General features: G+C 39.3%; 3 protein-coding genes across 3 annotated transcripts; 2 read left to right on the top strand and 1 right to left on the bottom strand.

Annotated features, from left to right (window-relative positions):
* The first annotated feature begins 1,483 nt into the window (after positions 1-1,483).
* Positions 1,484-4,884, top strand: LOC122759878 (calponin-1-like). The gene is made up of 6 exons (XM_044014863.1): positions 1,484-1,623; positions 1,722-1,788; positions 2,237-2,374; positions 2,646-2,762; positions 3,449-3,595; positions 4,549-4,884. Exons 1-6 carry the CDS (start codon positions 1,574-1,576, stop codon positions 4,789-4,791), a joined length of 762 nt encoding a protein of 253 aa, XP_043870798.1. The 5' UTR covers positions 1,484-1,573; the 3' UTR covers positions 4,792-4,884.
* Positions 4,885-6,364: 1,480 nt separating this feature from the next.
* elof1 (elongation factor 1) lies at positions 6,365-8,382 on the bottom strand. Its single transcript, XM_044014864.1, has 4 exons — positions 8,321-8,382; positions 7,669-7,799; positions 7,517-7,587; positions 6,365-7,197 (listed from the first exon to the last, which is right to left on the bottom strand). The coding sequence occupies exons 2-4, from the start codon at positions 7,782-7,784 to the stop codon at positions 7,133-7,135; spliced, it is 252 nt and encodes an 83-aa protein (XP_043870799.1). The 5' UTR covers positions 7,785-7,799; positions 8,321-8,382; the 3' UTR covers positions 6,365-7,132.
* Positions 8,383-10,084: 1,702 nt separating this feature from the next.
* Positions 10,085-14,749, top strand: tmem205 (transmembrane protein 205). Its single transcript, XM_044014861.1, has 4 exons — positions 10,085-10,206; positions 12,067-12,175; positions 12,270-12,433; positions 12,826-14,749. Exons 2-4 carry the CDS (start codon positions 12,076-12,078, stop codon positions 13,126-13,128), a joined length of 567 nt encoding a protein of 188 aa, XP_043870796.1. The 5' UTR covers positions 10,085-10,206; positions 12,067-12,075; the 3' UTR covers positions 13,129-14,749.
* The last annotated feature ends 777 nt before the right edge of the window (positions 14,750-15,526 follow it).

Raw genomic sequence — 15,526 nt, 5'->3', positions numbered from 1 at the left:
GTACAGCCTTACTTGGTCTGGTATGACCAGTAGCTTATGGTGGCTGGCTACTGTAGGCTTATGGCGACAGCTATCTTTAGACAGATATTGCTTCAGTTCTGGTGCTGAGTTTGCTGTAGATGAGTGACTGTTCTTTAGCAAAACTTAGACTGGTTTCCTTCATGGAAAGAGAATCTTAATGGACTTCCAAAGAAAATGGCAAATTTGGGCAGAATATTTTTAATAGAAACCTTTTGTATTGTGTATTCGTTTGTGTCCGTGCTCCATCCCATCCCACAACTCACTCAAGTCAAACCTCGACAGGTAGCAGGACCTGTCCATGTTGGCCTGTTGTTATCAGACGGAGTTTGTCTGAATCGTCAACTCACTGTAAAAGGAAAGATTCTGGAAAACCCAATGGGAGAGAGAGCGAGAGAGTCAGAGAGTGTGAGAGAGAGTGAGAAATATGAGCTGGTCCTATTGCAGACGACGAGTAGGGCAGTCGGAGCGAGAGGGAGTGTTTGGGGAAAAGCTTTTTCTCCCAAGTTTGGTGTGATGGACTGGAAGCTATGCTATCCCTGCTGCTTTGAAAATACTTGTTTGTGTTGGCTGCCAATCCCAGACTGGGAAGACTTATCTGTAGAACATTCAGGAAGAAAGAAAGTGTGTGGGTGTGTGTTTGTGTGTGTTTGTGTGTGTGTGTGTGTGCGCTCGCAAAGGGGGAGCAGCCTGAAACCCCCGGTGCCAGAATTCAAAGTATTAGGGCAAAGTGTTTGTGCCAATAAGGAAATACATGGAGAGGAAAGAGAGGGAGACCAGTGTGTTTTTTCAAGTAGGAATGTCCACAGAGCTTTTTTGTTTTTCTTCCTGTTCTTTTTATAGGAACTTAAAAAAAAAATTGAGATTTAGCTAAAAAAGATATTTAGTAAATGTTTTCATCTCATGCTGTGAAAGGATTGCTCGTGTTTATTTGTAGTATTGTGAGGGTAAAGTATCGTCTCTGGGTTTTGGGGGCAACCAAATGTATTAATGGCTATTAAAAGACCAACAAATAAGAGTTTTTTGCAGAAACAAACCACAAACTGTAGCATTTTATTTTCCCATTTTGCAAATTCTGTCAATTTTCTTAAAGGTAAATAATACAATTGTGTCTCGCTACTTCCGGAGACATAGTCCAGGGCAAAATGATAGTTTAGTTTCAAATGTGCAGACACTGCCATTCCTTTGATATTTATTTATATATATATATGTATATATGTATATATATATATATATATATATATATATATATATATATATATATATATATATATATATATATATATATATATATATAATATGTATTTGAACAATCTTTAGTTGATTAAAAATAAATCCTTTCAAGTTAAATTCACTTAAGGGACTAAAACCTGCCATTGGGGAGAAGACTTTGGTTGAAATCCGCTTTCATCTTCTTTGTAATAAAACTCTGTGTATAAAGCAGAAGAAAAACATTAAAGTTTGACCTCTAATCTTTCCTCAGCTTGCAGGGAAGTACGACCCCCACAAGGAGGAAGAGCTGCGGCTGTGGATCGAGGATTTGACCGGGAAGAAGATGGGAGACCACTTCATGGAGAGCCTGAAGGACGGAGTCCTGCTGTGCGAGTGCGTGGACAGACACACGGACAGGAAGCTTGTAAAAAAAAAAACATAAAATGTAAATGTAAATCCCACGTTCTTGACTTCTGTCTCTCTCTCTGTAGACTGATTAACGTGATGCAGCCGGGTTCTGTGAAAAGGATCAACCACTCCCCTCAAAACTGGCACCAGGTACGAGCATTTTCCAGAGAGCGTAATTTACATTTCATAAAGAAGCTGCCATATCAGACTCAGCTCTGTGTGACATTTAATAAACTTTTACCGCGCTGAAAAACAACCCCATTAACTTAAAGGTTGATTTTAAAAATGAATTCTCACTGATATTAACTTTGCTGCTAATGAACGGAGAGAATGAGTCATTAGAAACTTTATTTAGAATTACTTGGACAAGATAGTAGATCATATTTATTCTATTTGTTCCCCTTGTTCTGTAGTTTCTGAGGTCATAATCCTTCATTTGCTCGTACTAGAAGCTAGTTAGCTTAGCGTCGCATGAAAAGAAATGGGTAGAAAGAACGAAAAAAGCCACCATTGAAAATATATGAGCGCTACGTTATCAGTCTCCTCTCCACGCGGTCGTAAGTACCTTAACAGATTTTGTCCTCCTTCCTCCTTTTAGCTGGAAAACATCGGGAATTTTGTCCGCGCGATCACGGACTTCGGCCTGAGGCCACACGACATCTTTGAGGCCAACGATCTGTTTGAGAACGTGAACCACACTCAGGTCCAGTCCACACTCATCGCTCTGGCTGGAATGGTGAGGACACAACATAATACATAGTACAGTACGGTGACATGAACTCATGCCGTGACCTTAACTTAAACCGGGTCCAAGTGGAGCCACCAAACTGGATCTGTCATTTATTGAAGAACAGACTTAAAATATCAGTTTTTTAAGCCATGTTATCACAAATTATAGATCATTTCTTCAACAATTCCAACTTTTAGAGCCCACCTGTCGCTCAACAGCACAAAAGAATAATGCTATGGAACATAAACGACTGTCATTTGTGTGATTTCTCTCTCAGGCCAAGTCCAAAGGCTTCCAGTCCAAATACGACTTAGGGGTGAAGTACGCCGAGAAGCAGCAGCGTCGCTTTGCTCCGGAGAAGCTGAAGGAGGGACGCAACGTCATAGGCCTGCAGGTCAGAATCAGCTAAACCACTCACGGACATGGTCATTGTAACTGTGCTCATGCGTGGGATTGCTGATGCGTCGTCTATAAACATCTGCCCTGCATTATTCATGTAGAGTAGAACTTTGCTCTAAGGCCGGGGACACACTGTCCCAGCAGTTGGCAGACAGGCTGGTGATTTCTGTCCCTGGCCTTCTTTGGAGCAGTGTGTGCGGCCCAGGATACATTTCAATAACTTTACAACAAATCCAGCCTCTTAAATCAGTGTCACCATCTGCTGTTTAGCTCCAGCCATTGACAAAACAAGGAGATGTGAGAATGACAAAGCAAGTAAACAACATCCTGTTGTTGTGTACACGACATCCTGTTCCATTCCCTCCTGGTTTCATTTAGACGTCGTTACTGTTACTGTCACGTAACGAGTTGATCCGTCCGAGTGACGAGAAACCGGCGTTGGCATTTATATGCGTCGCTTAATAGGTCATCAGCTTTTCAATACTGGATGCAGATTAGCACCACCTGCTGGTGAGGAAAGGCATTTCCACTCATGCAGGGACACAGCAGTCATGCTGGTTTAACATCTGTCCCCAGGAGACAGCGGCACACTTGCGGCTGTTATTTGCCGTTGACCAAAAAGACCTTTTTGCACAGACAGTGTCTTCAGTGACGCAGCTGTATTTTGTGCTGTGTGTCTAGATGGGCACCAACAAGCTTGCCAGCCAAAAGGGCATGACGTCATACGGCACACGGCGCCATTTGTATGACGCCAAGATAGGCATGGACAACCCAGTGGACCAGTCTACCATCAGCCTACAGATGGGCACCAACAAAGGAGCCAGCCAGGTGAGAAAAGAGTCTCCATTCACGTGGACATAATGTTCTTATTCATCGCTTTACTGGGGTAAAAACTCAGGCTTTGGGATTAAATCATTTAAAGAGCACAGATGCTGTTATTATTGTCAACAAATCTCATTAGTGGCCAAAGCCAACATTAGTTCCTTTGGGCCATTGGAGCTTTAAAAGTAATGCATTTTTCCCCATGAACCAATATTTCATGAAACTGCTTTTTCTTTTGCTGTTTTATGAAATACTCTCGCATGTATTGTTATTAATCAGTAATAAAATGAGAGGGATTAGTTTCAGCTGCAGATTAATACACACTGTTGTAGCACTGAGGAGCCCGACGAGGAACACTGTGAAGTCCATGCATCGCTGGAATGACGACATAAGAATGTTATCGACAAATGATTTTAAGCATTTAGATAAACTATCAAAATTGTTACCTTAAAGTAACAGATTAGATTAGATGAGGTGAGATTATATTACATTACACGTTATTGATCCCACTTTGGGTGAATTCTCTTGTTGCTGTAGCAAATGGACAGATGTAACCAGGAAATGTTATAAAGATATTTAAATAATAGAGAATATAGACCTTTCACTATGGACTGTACATGTACTATGCAGTGGAACAGGATTATTGCACAGATTTATATGGATAGATTGAACTTTATATTGGCCGCACGTGAGAAATAGGGCAAAAATACAGGTGACAGTGTTAGTTTTCTGTGTACTGTGCTGATTCAAACACAGTAGTTTGATAAACATAAAGTAAACACTGACAGTATAATAGTCAGTGACATGACCGAAGGTATAAATTGTACTTGAATATTTCAGTTATCTCTCGTCTTATTTATTTATCGTTTTATTATATATTATCTTATTATTATTATTATTATTATTATTATTATTATTATTATTATTATTATAACTGCGTCTCGCTTTTTGTCCTCCAGTCCGGCATGACGGCTCCAGGGACCAGGAGACACATCTTTGACAAGAAGCTGGAGCTGGAGAACTGTGACACCACCACCATCTCTCTGCAGATGGGCACCAACAAAGTGGCCTCGCAGAAGGGCATGACCACCTACGGCCTGCCGCGCCAGGTGTTTGACAACAAGTACTGCGCCAACCCCACTGAGCCCTGCGACAACGGCAGTGAGCTGGAGTTTGACGGCTACAACCAGTACTCCGACTAAAGTGTGACTGTATGAGAACACGGACAGCTGCACCGCTCCACAACTGACTTTTATTTAACACTGATTGATATCAATGTCGTCTTTACTGCCCTTTTTTTTAATCTTAAACCTATTTTTTACTCTATTTTAGTAAAACAATAAAAGTGTTTACATCGACCTGACCTTAAAAAACTTTAATGCGGTGATCAACTTCTCCATCTCACTGCACTGGTAAGAAAAAAATACCCACAACACTCTGCAATTTAACAACCTTCAATATTTATAGATTTTTTTTGTTCTACTGCTTTTTCTACTCGCGTTGTAATTATACATTATTAATTATTAATGCCCCTCACTTCACCTCCCTTACCCCCCAGACCAGTTTGAACACTGATGAAACAGAATTTGAAATTCCTCAAAAGGAAACATGTGACCGTGTGTTGGTGCTATTGAACTTTGACCCAGCTGGAAAAACACCGGGGCCCCCCGCAGGCTCCAGGATTCCATTGCTCGGGGATGACGGATGCTCGGGTCCGCAGGTTTGCCCGGGGCGGATGATGCAGGAGGACTTGTTGCTTTGTGCGGACATTGCTTGGTTTTATGAGCACCTGCGCTGAGAAATCACCATGTTCACATCACAAGCCTGGTTAAAGAAATTCCCTTTTTGACACTTTTCAAGGATGTGACTTATGTGCAGCATGGGCTTTTATTTGAGCAATAAGGAAAAGTAGCACTTTTTTGTCAGACAATGCATTTTACAAGACAAAAGTAAATGTCGCTGCGTTGTGACGTCCAGGTCTCATGTCAAGGGTAAAGTTAGTCACCAGTCGTCTTTTCTTCCGTCCTCTAGGAAACTTTTTTTTTTGCTTTCTTGCTGTTGCTCCATTTGCACTTTAGCCGGCCTCACCTTGTGTGCAGTAAAACAGTGGTAGGATGTAACTAAGTACAGTTACTATGATAAAGTACTGAGATACTTAAATCTTTACTTCTTGTTTACCATCCTGTGCCGTTGTATCCTCCACTACATTTTCAGTCTTTTGTGTTTATTGAAAACCAGGTTTTACATACAAATTAAATCAATTTATAAAATACTTAATATAATAGTTGTTAAACCACTTTTCTACATACTGAAGCTTCATTTTTACACTGTGGCATTCCTACTGTTGCGTGTCCATATTGTGCGACTACTTTGCCCGCCACTGGTAAATGTAAGGCAGCACCAAAGCAGACAGACCTGTCTGCTGATGATTGCTGATAATTCTCCTTTTCAAGAGTCTGCATCGTACTGTTAACCCACCGAATGTCTTGAATGTAATGTTTTCTGGTTGTAAGTGCCACTGGTTGTCGCATGATTTGCTTTTCACACATTCAGGGTGCAGAAGTGTTTGATAAACTCAGGAGAGGAGGGTCAGACACGCGTGGTCTCACACTTCAAAACCTAAAATGACTGACTTTGAAGTAAATGGACCAGTGTATCTGAGCTCCTTGTCTCGTGAATGCATCACAGATATGGACATGTCGCAGAGTGCCATCTAGTGGGGAAAAGTACACATGCAGGTATGTGTTTTTGGTCCAATCAACGTAGGAATGTAGATTATTTGTTGTTGCTTTTTTTTTTTTTATATACCATTATTACCATCCTATGATATTAAGAAAGGCAATAATACTGAGTAAATTTATTGCAATATTTCATCTAATGTGTTTGCTTTGTTCCAACGACACTTCTTCTTTGTTAACCTTTTTTTTTTTTTAATATATGCCTTTCACGAAACATGACATTTGTGCAATAAAAACACTTCAAAAATATTTGCTTCTGCTTTCATAATTTTTTTCACAACATCAAATTACATAGTAAATGTCAGGTACACAGTAGTGTAGAACAAAAGTGTGGTGGTGGGGGAGGGGATTTAAATTTAGCAGTATAAATACAATCTAATCCAGAGAGATTGATTTGGCAATTTTTAAAAAGAAATTTTCAACCAGCAAAAAGTTTCAGTGCATTAGTGACAAAACATTACCTCACACTACGTGTTTTTCATCTATAAATCACAAATATTATGAAGGACATGGAATGTTTTGTACACTTAAAATTCAATGTTACACAGTAAAAATCTATGTAAAAAAAAGGACATAATACTAATCATAAGCAAATCACTGGAGAGCGGAGACAAACAATGTGGTGAGGCTACTGTTGGAACAACATGTCGACACTCTGGCCCAGCCAGAGGAAACACGTCATATTACAACATAATAAAACTAAAAAAGCTCATTCAAAGATGAGCAGCACGGTTCAGGCCAGACGAGTCACCAGACGGACGGGACGAGGCGTGTAAAAGTGAGGTCAGAGAAATGCAAAACGAGACTACTGATTGGCTGCTTCACAGGCATCGATCCAGTCACTGTAAACATCCACGGGCTCGGACAGATCTGACGAGGGGGAAAGTTAAGGGACATTCCAAGTGTTGACACACATGACACGTTAATACCCACACCAAGATAAAACACTGCTCTACTTTCTTACTTACACTGTCGTCTGCTGCTTTTGAATGTAAACAAAAAGCCTGTTGCATATCGTCAAACTGGTTCACGAAACACTGATTAAGCCTTTATATTATTAAAAGTGCCTTTTTCTAACCTGCGTTTCTAAACTACATGACCTTCGACAAATAAACAAACAAAACAGCGACAAGTGCAAACAAACAAACCTGATATCCATATCTGGTGTGATGTGTTAAAAAAAGGATACAGGTTATTGGCGTCTGGAACTCCTCCAAGCAAACACTACATGATATAATCCCTGTGTTGCGAGTTCGTTCCCTGAAAAAGAGCCGGCATTTTTATTACACATGATGCATTTGTTTCATATTTAAGGAAAACATTGTAATATTATGCACTCACATCTTGACATCACAGGATTTCTCATGGTTACAGAAGGGACAGGTGAACTGAGTGTCCAGGTTACCCGTCATTTTCTTCTTCGGGGGTGGTTTTCTCTTTGACTTTCTTCGCCCCATTTTTTAATCTTTAATCTGTGATGTGAAACAATAATAACAGGAAGTTAAATGTGATTGTTCATGGCTTGACCACACACACACACTTCATTTACCTTGCACTGTCCTTGTAAGTCTTGCTAAAGTGCTGCTATTGCTTTATGCAGCAGTTACTGTACATTTCATGACTTTAGTCTATAAATCTATAAAGGTCACCTCTTTTAACTACATAATATGACTTATATCCAAACTCTTAAATGTCTCATTATAGTCATAGTCCAACTATAGTCCCACACTCGTAGTTATTATTAATTCTTTCTAAAAAAAACATATTTAAAGTGCAACAAAAAACGACTGATGATAACTAAAGCGCCCAAAAGAACACACAGCTACTTGCTAGCGAGCTAACTCGCTAACAGGTGCTAGCACGCAGGTCAAACCTGCTCGTAATGTCGCTCTGAGACGACGTTCGGGTTAAAAGGCGAAGCTTGAGTGTGTGTTTCATCTTGGTTTAGTGACAGTGTGCGTGCACTCGCTGTGTGATGTGATTGTTGTCTTACCAAAGTGATGTGTCTCTCGCAGCGGAGGAGGAGGAGGAGGATGCTTTGTGTTTTCAACGGGCTGCGGATGCTGCGTTTCTCTACGGCCTCCTCTGATTGGTTGGTTCATGAACAAGTCCAGGTTTTGATTGGCGAAGCAAAAATGATTGACAGCGCAAGTATCCAATAGCATGGCCCGTTTAGTAAGTTAGTTCCCTCCTCTATAGATAAATAGATACGCCTCTGTAACTCTGTATAAACACGCAGACATGTAAATGCCGCCTTTAAAAAGTAAATAGAAATAAATAGATACAGTAAATGTAGTTAAACTGGCAAACTACGTCATTTAAAACAAGAAAATACTGAAAATACTAAATAAAAAGTTTAAAAAAAAAATAAAACAAGAAAAGATTCTTCATGAGATACAAGGCCGGTCCAAGCCTTTATGGGGCCCTAAGCTGGATTTGATTTTGGGGCCCCCCTCCACCAGTCACTCTTGTTTTTAGAGGGCAGTACAATCACAAGAATTATCCAGTATTCATTTGTAATTTCATATTCAAAGTGTATCAAACAAGTAAAGCAGTTTAATGACTTTGGTTTTCAAAATTTTAAAAATGAGCAATCTACAAAATCAAACCAAATAATTAAACACTATTTAGATATTTAAATATATTTAAAGTTATCTAGATTTCTTTAATATTTGAAGTCAAAGTCAAAGATCTGAAGTAAATAAATAAAAACAAAACCTATGAAATGACATTTCAGAGAAACTCTCATTAACATGACTGTTATCCAAAAAAAAAAAACTAGTTGACTCATTTATTCACCTGAGTGAATTATAAATATAGACCAGTTCGCTGGGGGAGGAAAATCAGCTAATAATATATTACCCAATAATAACACTGTGTGTTATAAATAATAAAAGTTCAGACAAAAACATCCATCATGGTAAGTCCGTAAGGGAAATGTGTAGATGAATTCACTGCCTAAACCCTCACTTGATTTATTGGTGCTATTTAGTGTGTACTTTCAAACCCACAGAACTCCATGTAGCTTTGCAGATATAATGACAATATATATTAAGTATGAGCAGGTTTTATAATTCATTAATTCTTATGTTTCTTTACATTACTGTCTAGTGTTTATAATAAATCATCGAAGACAATTTCATGATCTGTTGGCTGTGTTTCCAGTTTCTCTGCACATAAGCATTTGCCTGGGCACACAACATCAAAATATCATTAATATTAATGAGATTTTTATTTTTTTTTTACAACTTTCTGAAATATGAAGACATACTACTTTTATATTTAATGACCTATCGAGAGCTATTATGGCTACGACAGTGTGAACGCAAGAATATAATATAAGAGAGGAGAGTTTTAAAGTCAGGAGAGAAAACAGATCCAAAACCCCTTGAGTGTGAGCTGCAGGGTGGGTTTAATTATTCATGACACCAACTTTCAGTCGCAAATTTATAATTGGAGAATTTAATTATTGATGAAGCTACAAGTCACTTCTCCCCATACACTCAGATTAAGGCCTCACCTCCTATAATAGAACATCCTCCTTAAACCATTAGAATATAATAAATCATAATAACTAATTAAGAGTAAATGTAAACTAGAAAAAACAAACAATAAATAACTAATATAAAAAAAAAATCAATAAACACAACAATAAATCGAGGAATGACAGATATAGCTGGAAAAAGAAAAGGTTTTTAAATATTATAAGATATTCATTTTCAGAGACGATCATTGGTCCGCCTGCTCCGGGGGCGTGGCTTATGGACATCATAACAACATGACCGAGGAAGTGGCTCGACTGGCTCAACCTTTGGATCATGCTAACGTTATACGTCTGAATTAAGCTATTCTTACAACCTGCTGGTAAAGGAAACAAAGGTAAGTGTACGTTTATTTTTATTTTTCCTTTCTAAGTTCAGTGAATAGTGAGTTACAAATGCATAAAACGCAGAATGAAGACGTAAACGCTGCTGAGGTAATGACGTGTTTCCACTCTCCCAGCGTTACCCAACAGGTCGCAGCTAAAGTTGGTTAGCTGCGACCTGTTGACACGGAGCACGTTTAACGTTGCTCGTCCTCTTATTTACCTTCATCCCGCCATGTTCACACAGCAGTGGATACGTTTTTAAAATGGGAAGAAGTGAAATGTGTGTCTGCCTCTGCTCTCTTATCTCTCCCTGCGGACTTTATCAGCTCTGCTGCACATGACATGTAGAGCATCAAGCCACAGGACAGTTATCTGTCTCTCTCTCTGTCTCTGTGTCTCTCTTTTCTCTAACTTTAATGCTGTTTGGGACTTCTGGAGACTTGACTATGCAGAATTGCAGAATTACCCCTGAACAAACAAGTGCAATTCCCAATATTATTGTGATAATTGTTCAAAAAATGCTCTTAAAATGGTAATACACCACTATTTCCCAAACTATTTACATATGTGCACTACTTTTTCCACTTGCCACGTATAATTTATGGACCCAAGACCGCACTCTCTTTTTTCCCAATTGCACATCATTCTTGTTTATTGAATACATATTTAAAATAGATATATAAAAAAAACATCACCATGGAGAGCAATATGTCTGTACACATTTTTATTTATGAATTATTATTTTTATTTTATTTTTTAAATATCCTGAATTATCTGTAGTGCTCTTTGTGGGCTGTGGGGGGAGCTGGAGCCAAACCTCGCTGACATGCAGGGTACACCCATGAGTGGATTGCTCTAATTGTAATTACACTTTGTGTGTGTGTGTGTGTGTGTGTGTGTGTGTGTGTTCATAAACAGTGCAGTCAAAACCTTCTACCTCACTTAATTGATTGCACATGCCATGCACTGTACTATTGTTCAAATACAGTTGTAATTATTTGTTTGTTTTATTTCAGAGTTGTGTAAAACTAGAGTAACGTTTCTCATATGTGAACACATACTTGGCCAATAAAGCTGATTATTATGTGTTTATTACGGCCAAAGGCCCTGATCCCTGCTTTGCATACAAAAAGTATTTTTGTCTACACTGCTCAGTTTTTGTGTGCCCTGTGGCAAGTATAGAAATTATATAATAGCATGTTTTTTTGTTGTGTTTAATTATCGCAATGTTTGGTCTCTTGTTCTTGCCATGTATACCAAAGTGTATATTTTAGAAGTTAACACTAAAAGTATCAAGAATAAGTATAAAAGTATAAGTATAAGTTAAATCCACACACAACTACAGTAAAAATGTATCTACCCTAAAGCTTTGGCTTTCTTTTCAAAGTTGTCAGGCGTGTTGTCAAAGTCAAACACAAAGGACAACTTTGTGAAGCAGTTTTCAGCAGTAATACCATGTTAATTTTATAATGAATCTCCTATAATATTGTTAATAAGAATAACATAAGCTACCGTCATTGTAATAAATACACGTACAATAAAATGTCTGAATCAAAATGATAATTTTCATTCTATAAAGTTCAAATTCATTCTCCCTTATGTCCCACATACAGTTTCCATTGTTGTTACCAACCTAGTATTGGTGATTACTGTAGCACAAAGATGGTATCACTATAATATTAGTGGACTATAACAGAATTATAACCATACTATTAACATATTATTACTGTGTACACAGGAGAATTATATAACCAAGTCATCTATCTTAGGGCTCCAGGGCGGTGGGCAGGTGTCCACTTTCCTCATACAGTAATCTGTGGTTGGTTATACACTCTGAACTGGTCACAAATGAATTATGTGCTGTTTCATAGAGTGACACCATGGCAACAGAGGGGGAGCCGACAGACTTGATCAAAGTGCTGCACCTCCTCGTGCTCTCTTTCTCCTGGGGAATGCAGTTCTGGGTCTCCTTCATCGCTGGTATGATGAGACCAATTCACTCACTTTGTCCATGTTTCAACCCCATTTGTGATTTGTGACCCTCGTGTCTTAAACGTGATGTTTGTGACTGCAGGTTTTGCGCTGGTGTGGCAGGTAACTCGGCACACGTTTGGCCTGGTGCAGAGTAAACTCTTCCCCGTGTACTTTTACTGTCTGGTGGGGAGCAGCTTTGTCAGCCTGGCTGTGTTTGCTGGGTATCACCCCAGAGAGCTGCTGGACTGGCATGAGAGCCTACAGGTCATACACCATAGTATATGCTATTATCTATCTTTAAGGGAATGTTTTGAAGTGAAGGTGGTAGAGGTGTTGATGCAGAGACGGTCTTTTACAGACGTGTAGAGAGAGAGAAAGAGTTTTCGTGTATACATCAGCAGTGCGTAATGTCTCTCTGCTGTCCCTCTTAACTTTAAAACATGCATAAATCTTGTTTTAGTTCTCCTATGACTCTCTTCCCAGACAGAGAGCAATCTGAATGCTGTCTGCTGCATGAAACACACTGAATATGCATAAGCACCTCATCCACCTCTACTTCAGAAGACCTCAACTATCATTTTAACTACAACATTTAAAAGTGTGTCCTTGGAGAAATGTAGTTTTCATCTTCTTTTCTTTTTTTTAATGTTCCGCAGATGGTTCTGTACTTTGTGGCGCTGGTCATGGCAGGTCTGAATGCCCAGTGGTTTGGCCCGGCAGCCACAGAGATCATGTTCCAGATGTGGGAGGTGGAGAAGGAGCACGGCCTGGGGAACCAGGTTGGTCTGGGCAGCCAGAAAGAGGAGTATGCCAAGCTCAAAGAGCGGGACCCCAAGTACAGAGCGTTAAAGGGCAAGTTTGGCCGCTACCACGGAGTGTCCACCCTCTGCAACCTGACGGGCTTCATCTGCACCACAGTTAATCTGATCTACACAGCCCTCAATTTATCCACCATTTAGACACAATAAAATGCTGCAACGACTAATCAATTATTAATTGACTAATAATTGGAGCTTTCCTAATCAATTAATCTGTCAATGATTTTCACGATTCGGTCCATAAAATGTCAGAAAACCTTGTTTTGTCCACAAACGCAAAATGATTGTTGTTTTCATGAATGTTTTAATCATGAAAAAAGCTTCAAACGATTAATTGATTATCAAAATAGTTGGCGATTAATTTAGTAATAGATTAAGAATCAGTTGAGTAATTGTTTCAGCTCTACTATTAATCGATTACAAAATGTATCATCAATTTAAAAAAAAGTCATTCTTTCTATTTGGTGGTTTTTATTATTAAATTATTAAATTAAGCTCTGATTTTTCAGCTTCATAAGAAATGATTAAAACTGGATAATGTGGACAAAACAAGAAAACAACAACTTGTCGACCCATATAATAATTTTTCAGATTAATAAACTGTGAACATAACTCTTTAGTTGCAGCCATTTTGACACGTTTTAGCAGGAAAAGCCAAACTACTAAACCGAGGTATTGATTGTTCACACCTGTGACCTGTCAACATGGCTGCTGCGTTCATGAACATTTCCCACTGTCTTTTTCTACACAGTATTTTATGTGACAAGGCAAATATGATGGCGGAGGAAACAGGAAGCACGGTGTTGACTTTAGAGTTAAACGAGCCCACAAATCAGCCTGGAAGTGACAGTTATGTACTGATTTATTTGCCCCAAGTCTTAATGAGTGAGAATGTTTCAATCAAGTGTGTATGTTTGAGGTATTTCTACGCTATTGTATTCTCATGTAACGTCAGTGAACCGCGTGTTCCCGTACGGGCATTTGTTGCCAGCAGGGGGCGATGTTTGGACACAGGGAAAGTTGATTATCTGTTCCCCACAGCTGAGCACTTAATGCCACACTGTTTATCACTGGTTAAATGTGTGGTTCCCTGCTTTTTTAACGGAAATGATTGTGCTTCAGAAGTGACACTGTGGTCGTGACATGCAACAGTGCGGCTGTTTTGTTTTCTTACGCGTGCAACAGCTTTCTCTGCTCTGTTCCGTGATCTTTGTGCCCTAAAACCAAAGCACTGGTTTTATCAGATTGTGCTGGAGGGGGGAAAACACACACACACACACACACACACACACATACACTGATGAATGAACCCAGACACAACAGACAGTGGCTGTATTTGGAATAGGCAGGTTTTTAATTAAATTACCACTGATGCACATCAGATTTGAGAGAGGAGCGGCCTTGAATGCAGAGAACAGTGATTTGCTGGCCAGGAAGAGGATGAGCGAGGTTCTGTCCCTGTTACTGCTGTGATTTCAGCACTAATGGATTAAAATTGAGTAATTTCAATACAAAATGCGGGGACTGAACATAAAGGGATGAGGTTGTGCTGCTGCACTTCATGCTTGGCTTTGGTTTTTTTAATTATCTGGCTTTCTAGCTCACAGAAATACAGCACTGCATTGTGAACATATGTCATGTCTGACATTTGTCAAGGTGCCCTGTTGTCAGGTAGGAGTACAAGGAAGTTACTGTGACTTTTGGGGAATGTTAAGTTGTCTTTTGCAGCTGCAGCCTGGAAATAAACCTCTTTTTAAGCAGAGAACTGGTTTATCCACTCATCTTTCCACAGCATGGGGGAAAAATTCTCAGTGAAATAATAAAATCCACGCTACAGCTTCATAAGTAAATGTAAAAATCCTTCAAGAATTCTGCATGGTCGCCTTAAAAATGTTTCTACTCTTCTGTTTTGTTTCTTTAAATCCCCAAAGGTGACTCTTTCGACTGAAACAGCAGGAAGTGGGTAAACAAAGGAAATGCATGACACAATTTCCACCACGCGACTTCATTCCTGAGCCCACACAAAAGAAATGTATGTCCACGTCTGCGTGAAAGAAACCGAGTTCCATTATTTGGATCTGCAGAGCAGCCCAGCATTTCTATGTTACATTATTTATGAGTCTCAAACTGCTTTACTCAATCATCTCTAATGGGGGAAATGTAGACCTTATTTGCAACTGTCTGATCTCGGTGATGGAGTCACATCGGTGCTGCATGAAAACACTGAGACCCTCATGGCGGCAACAATCTGTCAAAGGACAGAGGCTGCTCGGTGGTAAAAAGAGAACACGGCGAACATCAGTGCTCACGATGATACGGAGGGGGTTATAATAGACTCACTGTGCCTCCCACTTTAATAAAAATAAAAGCATATAAATATAATGTCATGAAGACCAAAGGAAACATAATTTCTGTTTTATCACATGCACTTAAAAGTCCCTATATTGACAATAAAAAACATATTTATGTTCTAAGGAGGCAGCTGTTGAACTGTCACACTTTGCTTACTTGTAATTTAGCCCCGAGTAGCTTTTGCAAG

This window comes from Solea senegalensis, unplaced genomic scaffold (genome assembly GCF_019176455.1).
Source record: "Solea senegalensis isolate Sse05_10M unplaced genomic scaffold, IFAPA_SoseM_1 scf7180000012547, whole genome shotgun sequence".
Taxonomy (NCBI): Eukaryota; Metazoa; Chordata; class Actinopteri; order Pleuronectiformes; family Soleidae; genus Solea; species Solea senegalensis.
The sequence above is the reverse complement of the archived record's forward strand: the minus strand, read 5'-3'. Positions and strand labels throughout refer to the sequence as shown.

What these genes read in the sequence shown, in the direction of transcription:
- LOC122759878 (XM_044014863.1), top strand. Translation starts at nt 1,574, where the DNA reads ATGGGAGACCACTTCATGGAGAGCCTGAAGGACGGAGTCCTGCTGTGC. An exon ending in TCATCGCTCTGGCTGGAATG is followed by an intron (nt 2,375 to 2,645) that starts GTGAGGACACAA and finishes TTTCTCTCTCAG; the next exon opens with GCCAAGTCCAAAGGCTTCCA. An exon ending in GCAACGTCATAGGCCTGCAG is followed by an intron (nt 2,763 to 3,448) that starts GTCAGAATCAGC and finishes CTGTGTGTCTAG; the next exon opens with ATGGGCACCAACAAGCTTGC.
- elof1 (XM_044014864.1), bottom strand. Translation starts at nt 7,784, where the DNA reads ATGGGGCGAAGAAAGTCAAAGAGAAAACCACCCCCGAAGAAGAAAATG. An exon ending in AAATCCTGTGATGTCAAGAT is followed by an intron (nt 7,588 to 7,668) that starts GTGAGTGCATAA and finishes GCTCTTTTTCAG; the next exon opens with GGAACGAACTCGCAACACAG. An exon ending in GTTCCAGACGCCAATAACCT is followed by an intron (nt 7,198 to 7,516) that starts GTATCCTTTTTT and finishes CCCCCTCGTCAG; the next exon opens with ATCTGTCCGAGCCCGTGGAT.
- tmem205 (XM_044014861.1), top strand. Translation starts at nt 12,076, where the DNA reads ATGGCAACAGAGGGGGAGCCGACAGACTTGATCAAAGTGCTGCACCTC. An exon ending in CTGGGTCTCCTTCATCGCTG is followed by an intron (nt 12,176 to 12,269) that starts GTATGATGAGAC and finishes TTGTGACTGCAG; the next exon opens with GTTTTGCGCTGGTGTGGCAG. An exon ending in ACTGGCATGAGAGCCTACAG is followed by an intron (nt 12,434 to 12,825) that starts GTCATACACCAT and finishes AATGTTCCGCAG; the next exon opens with ATGGTTCTGTACTTTGTGGC.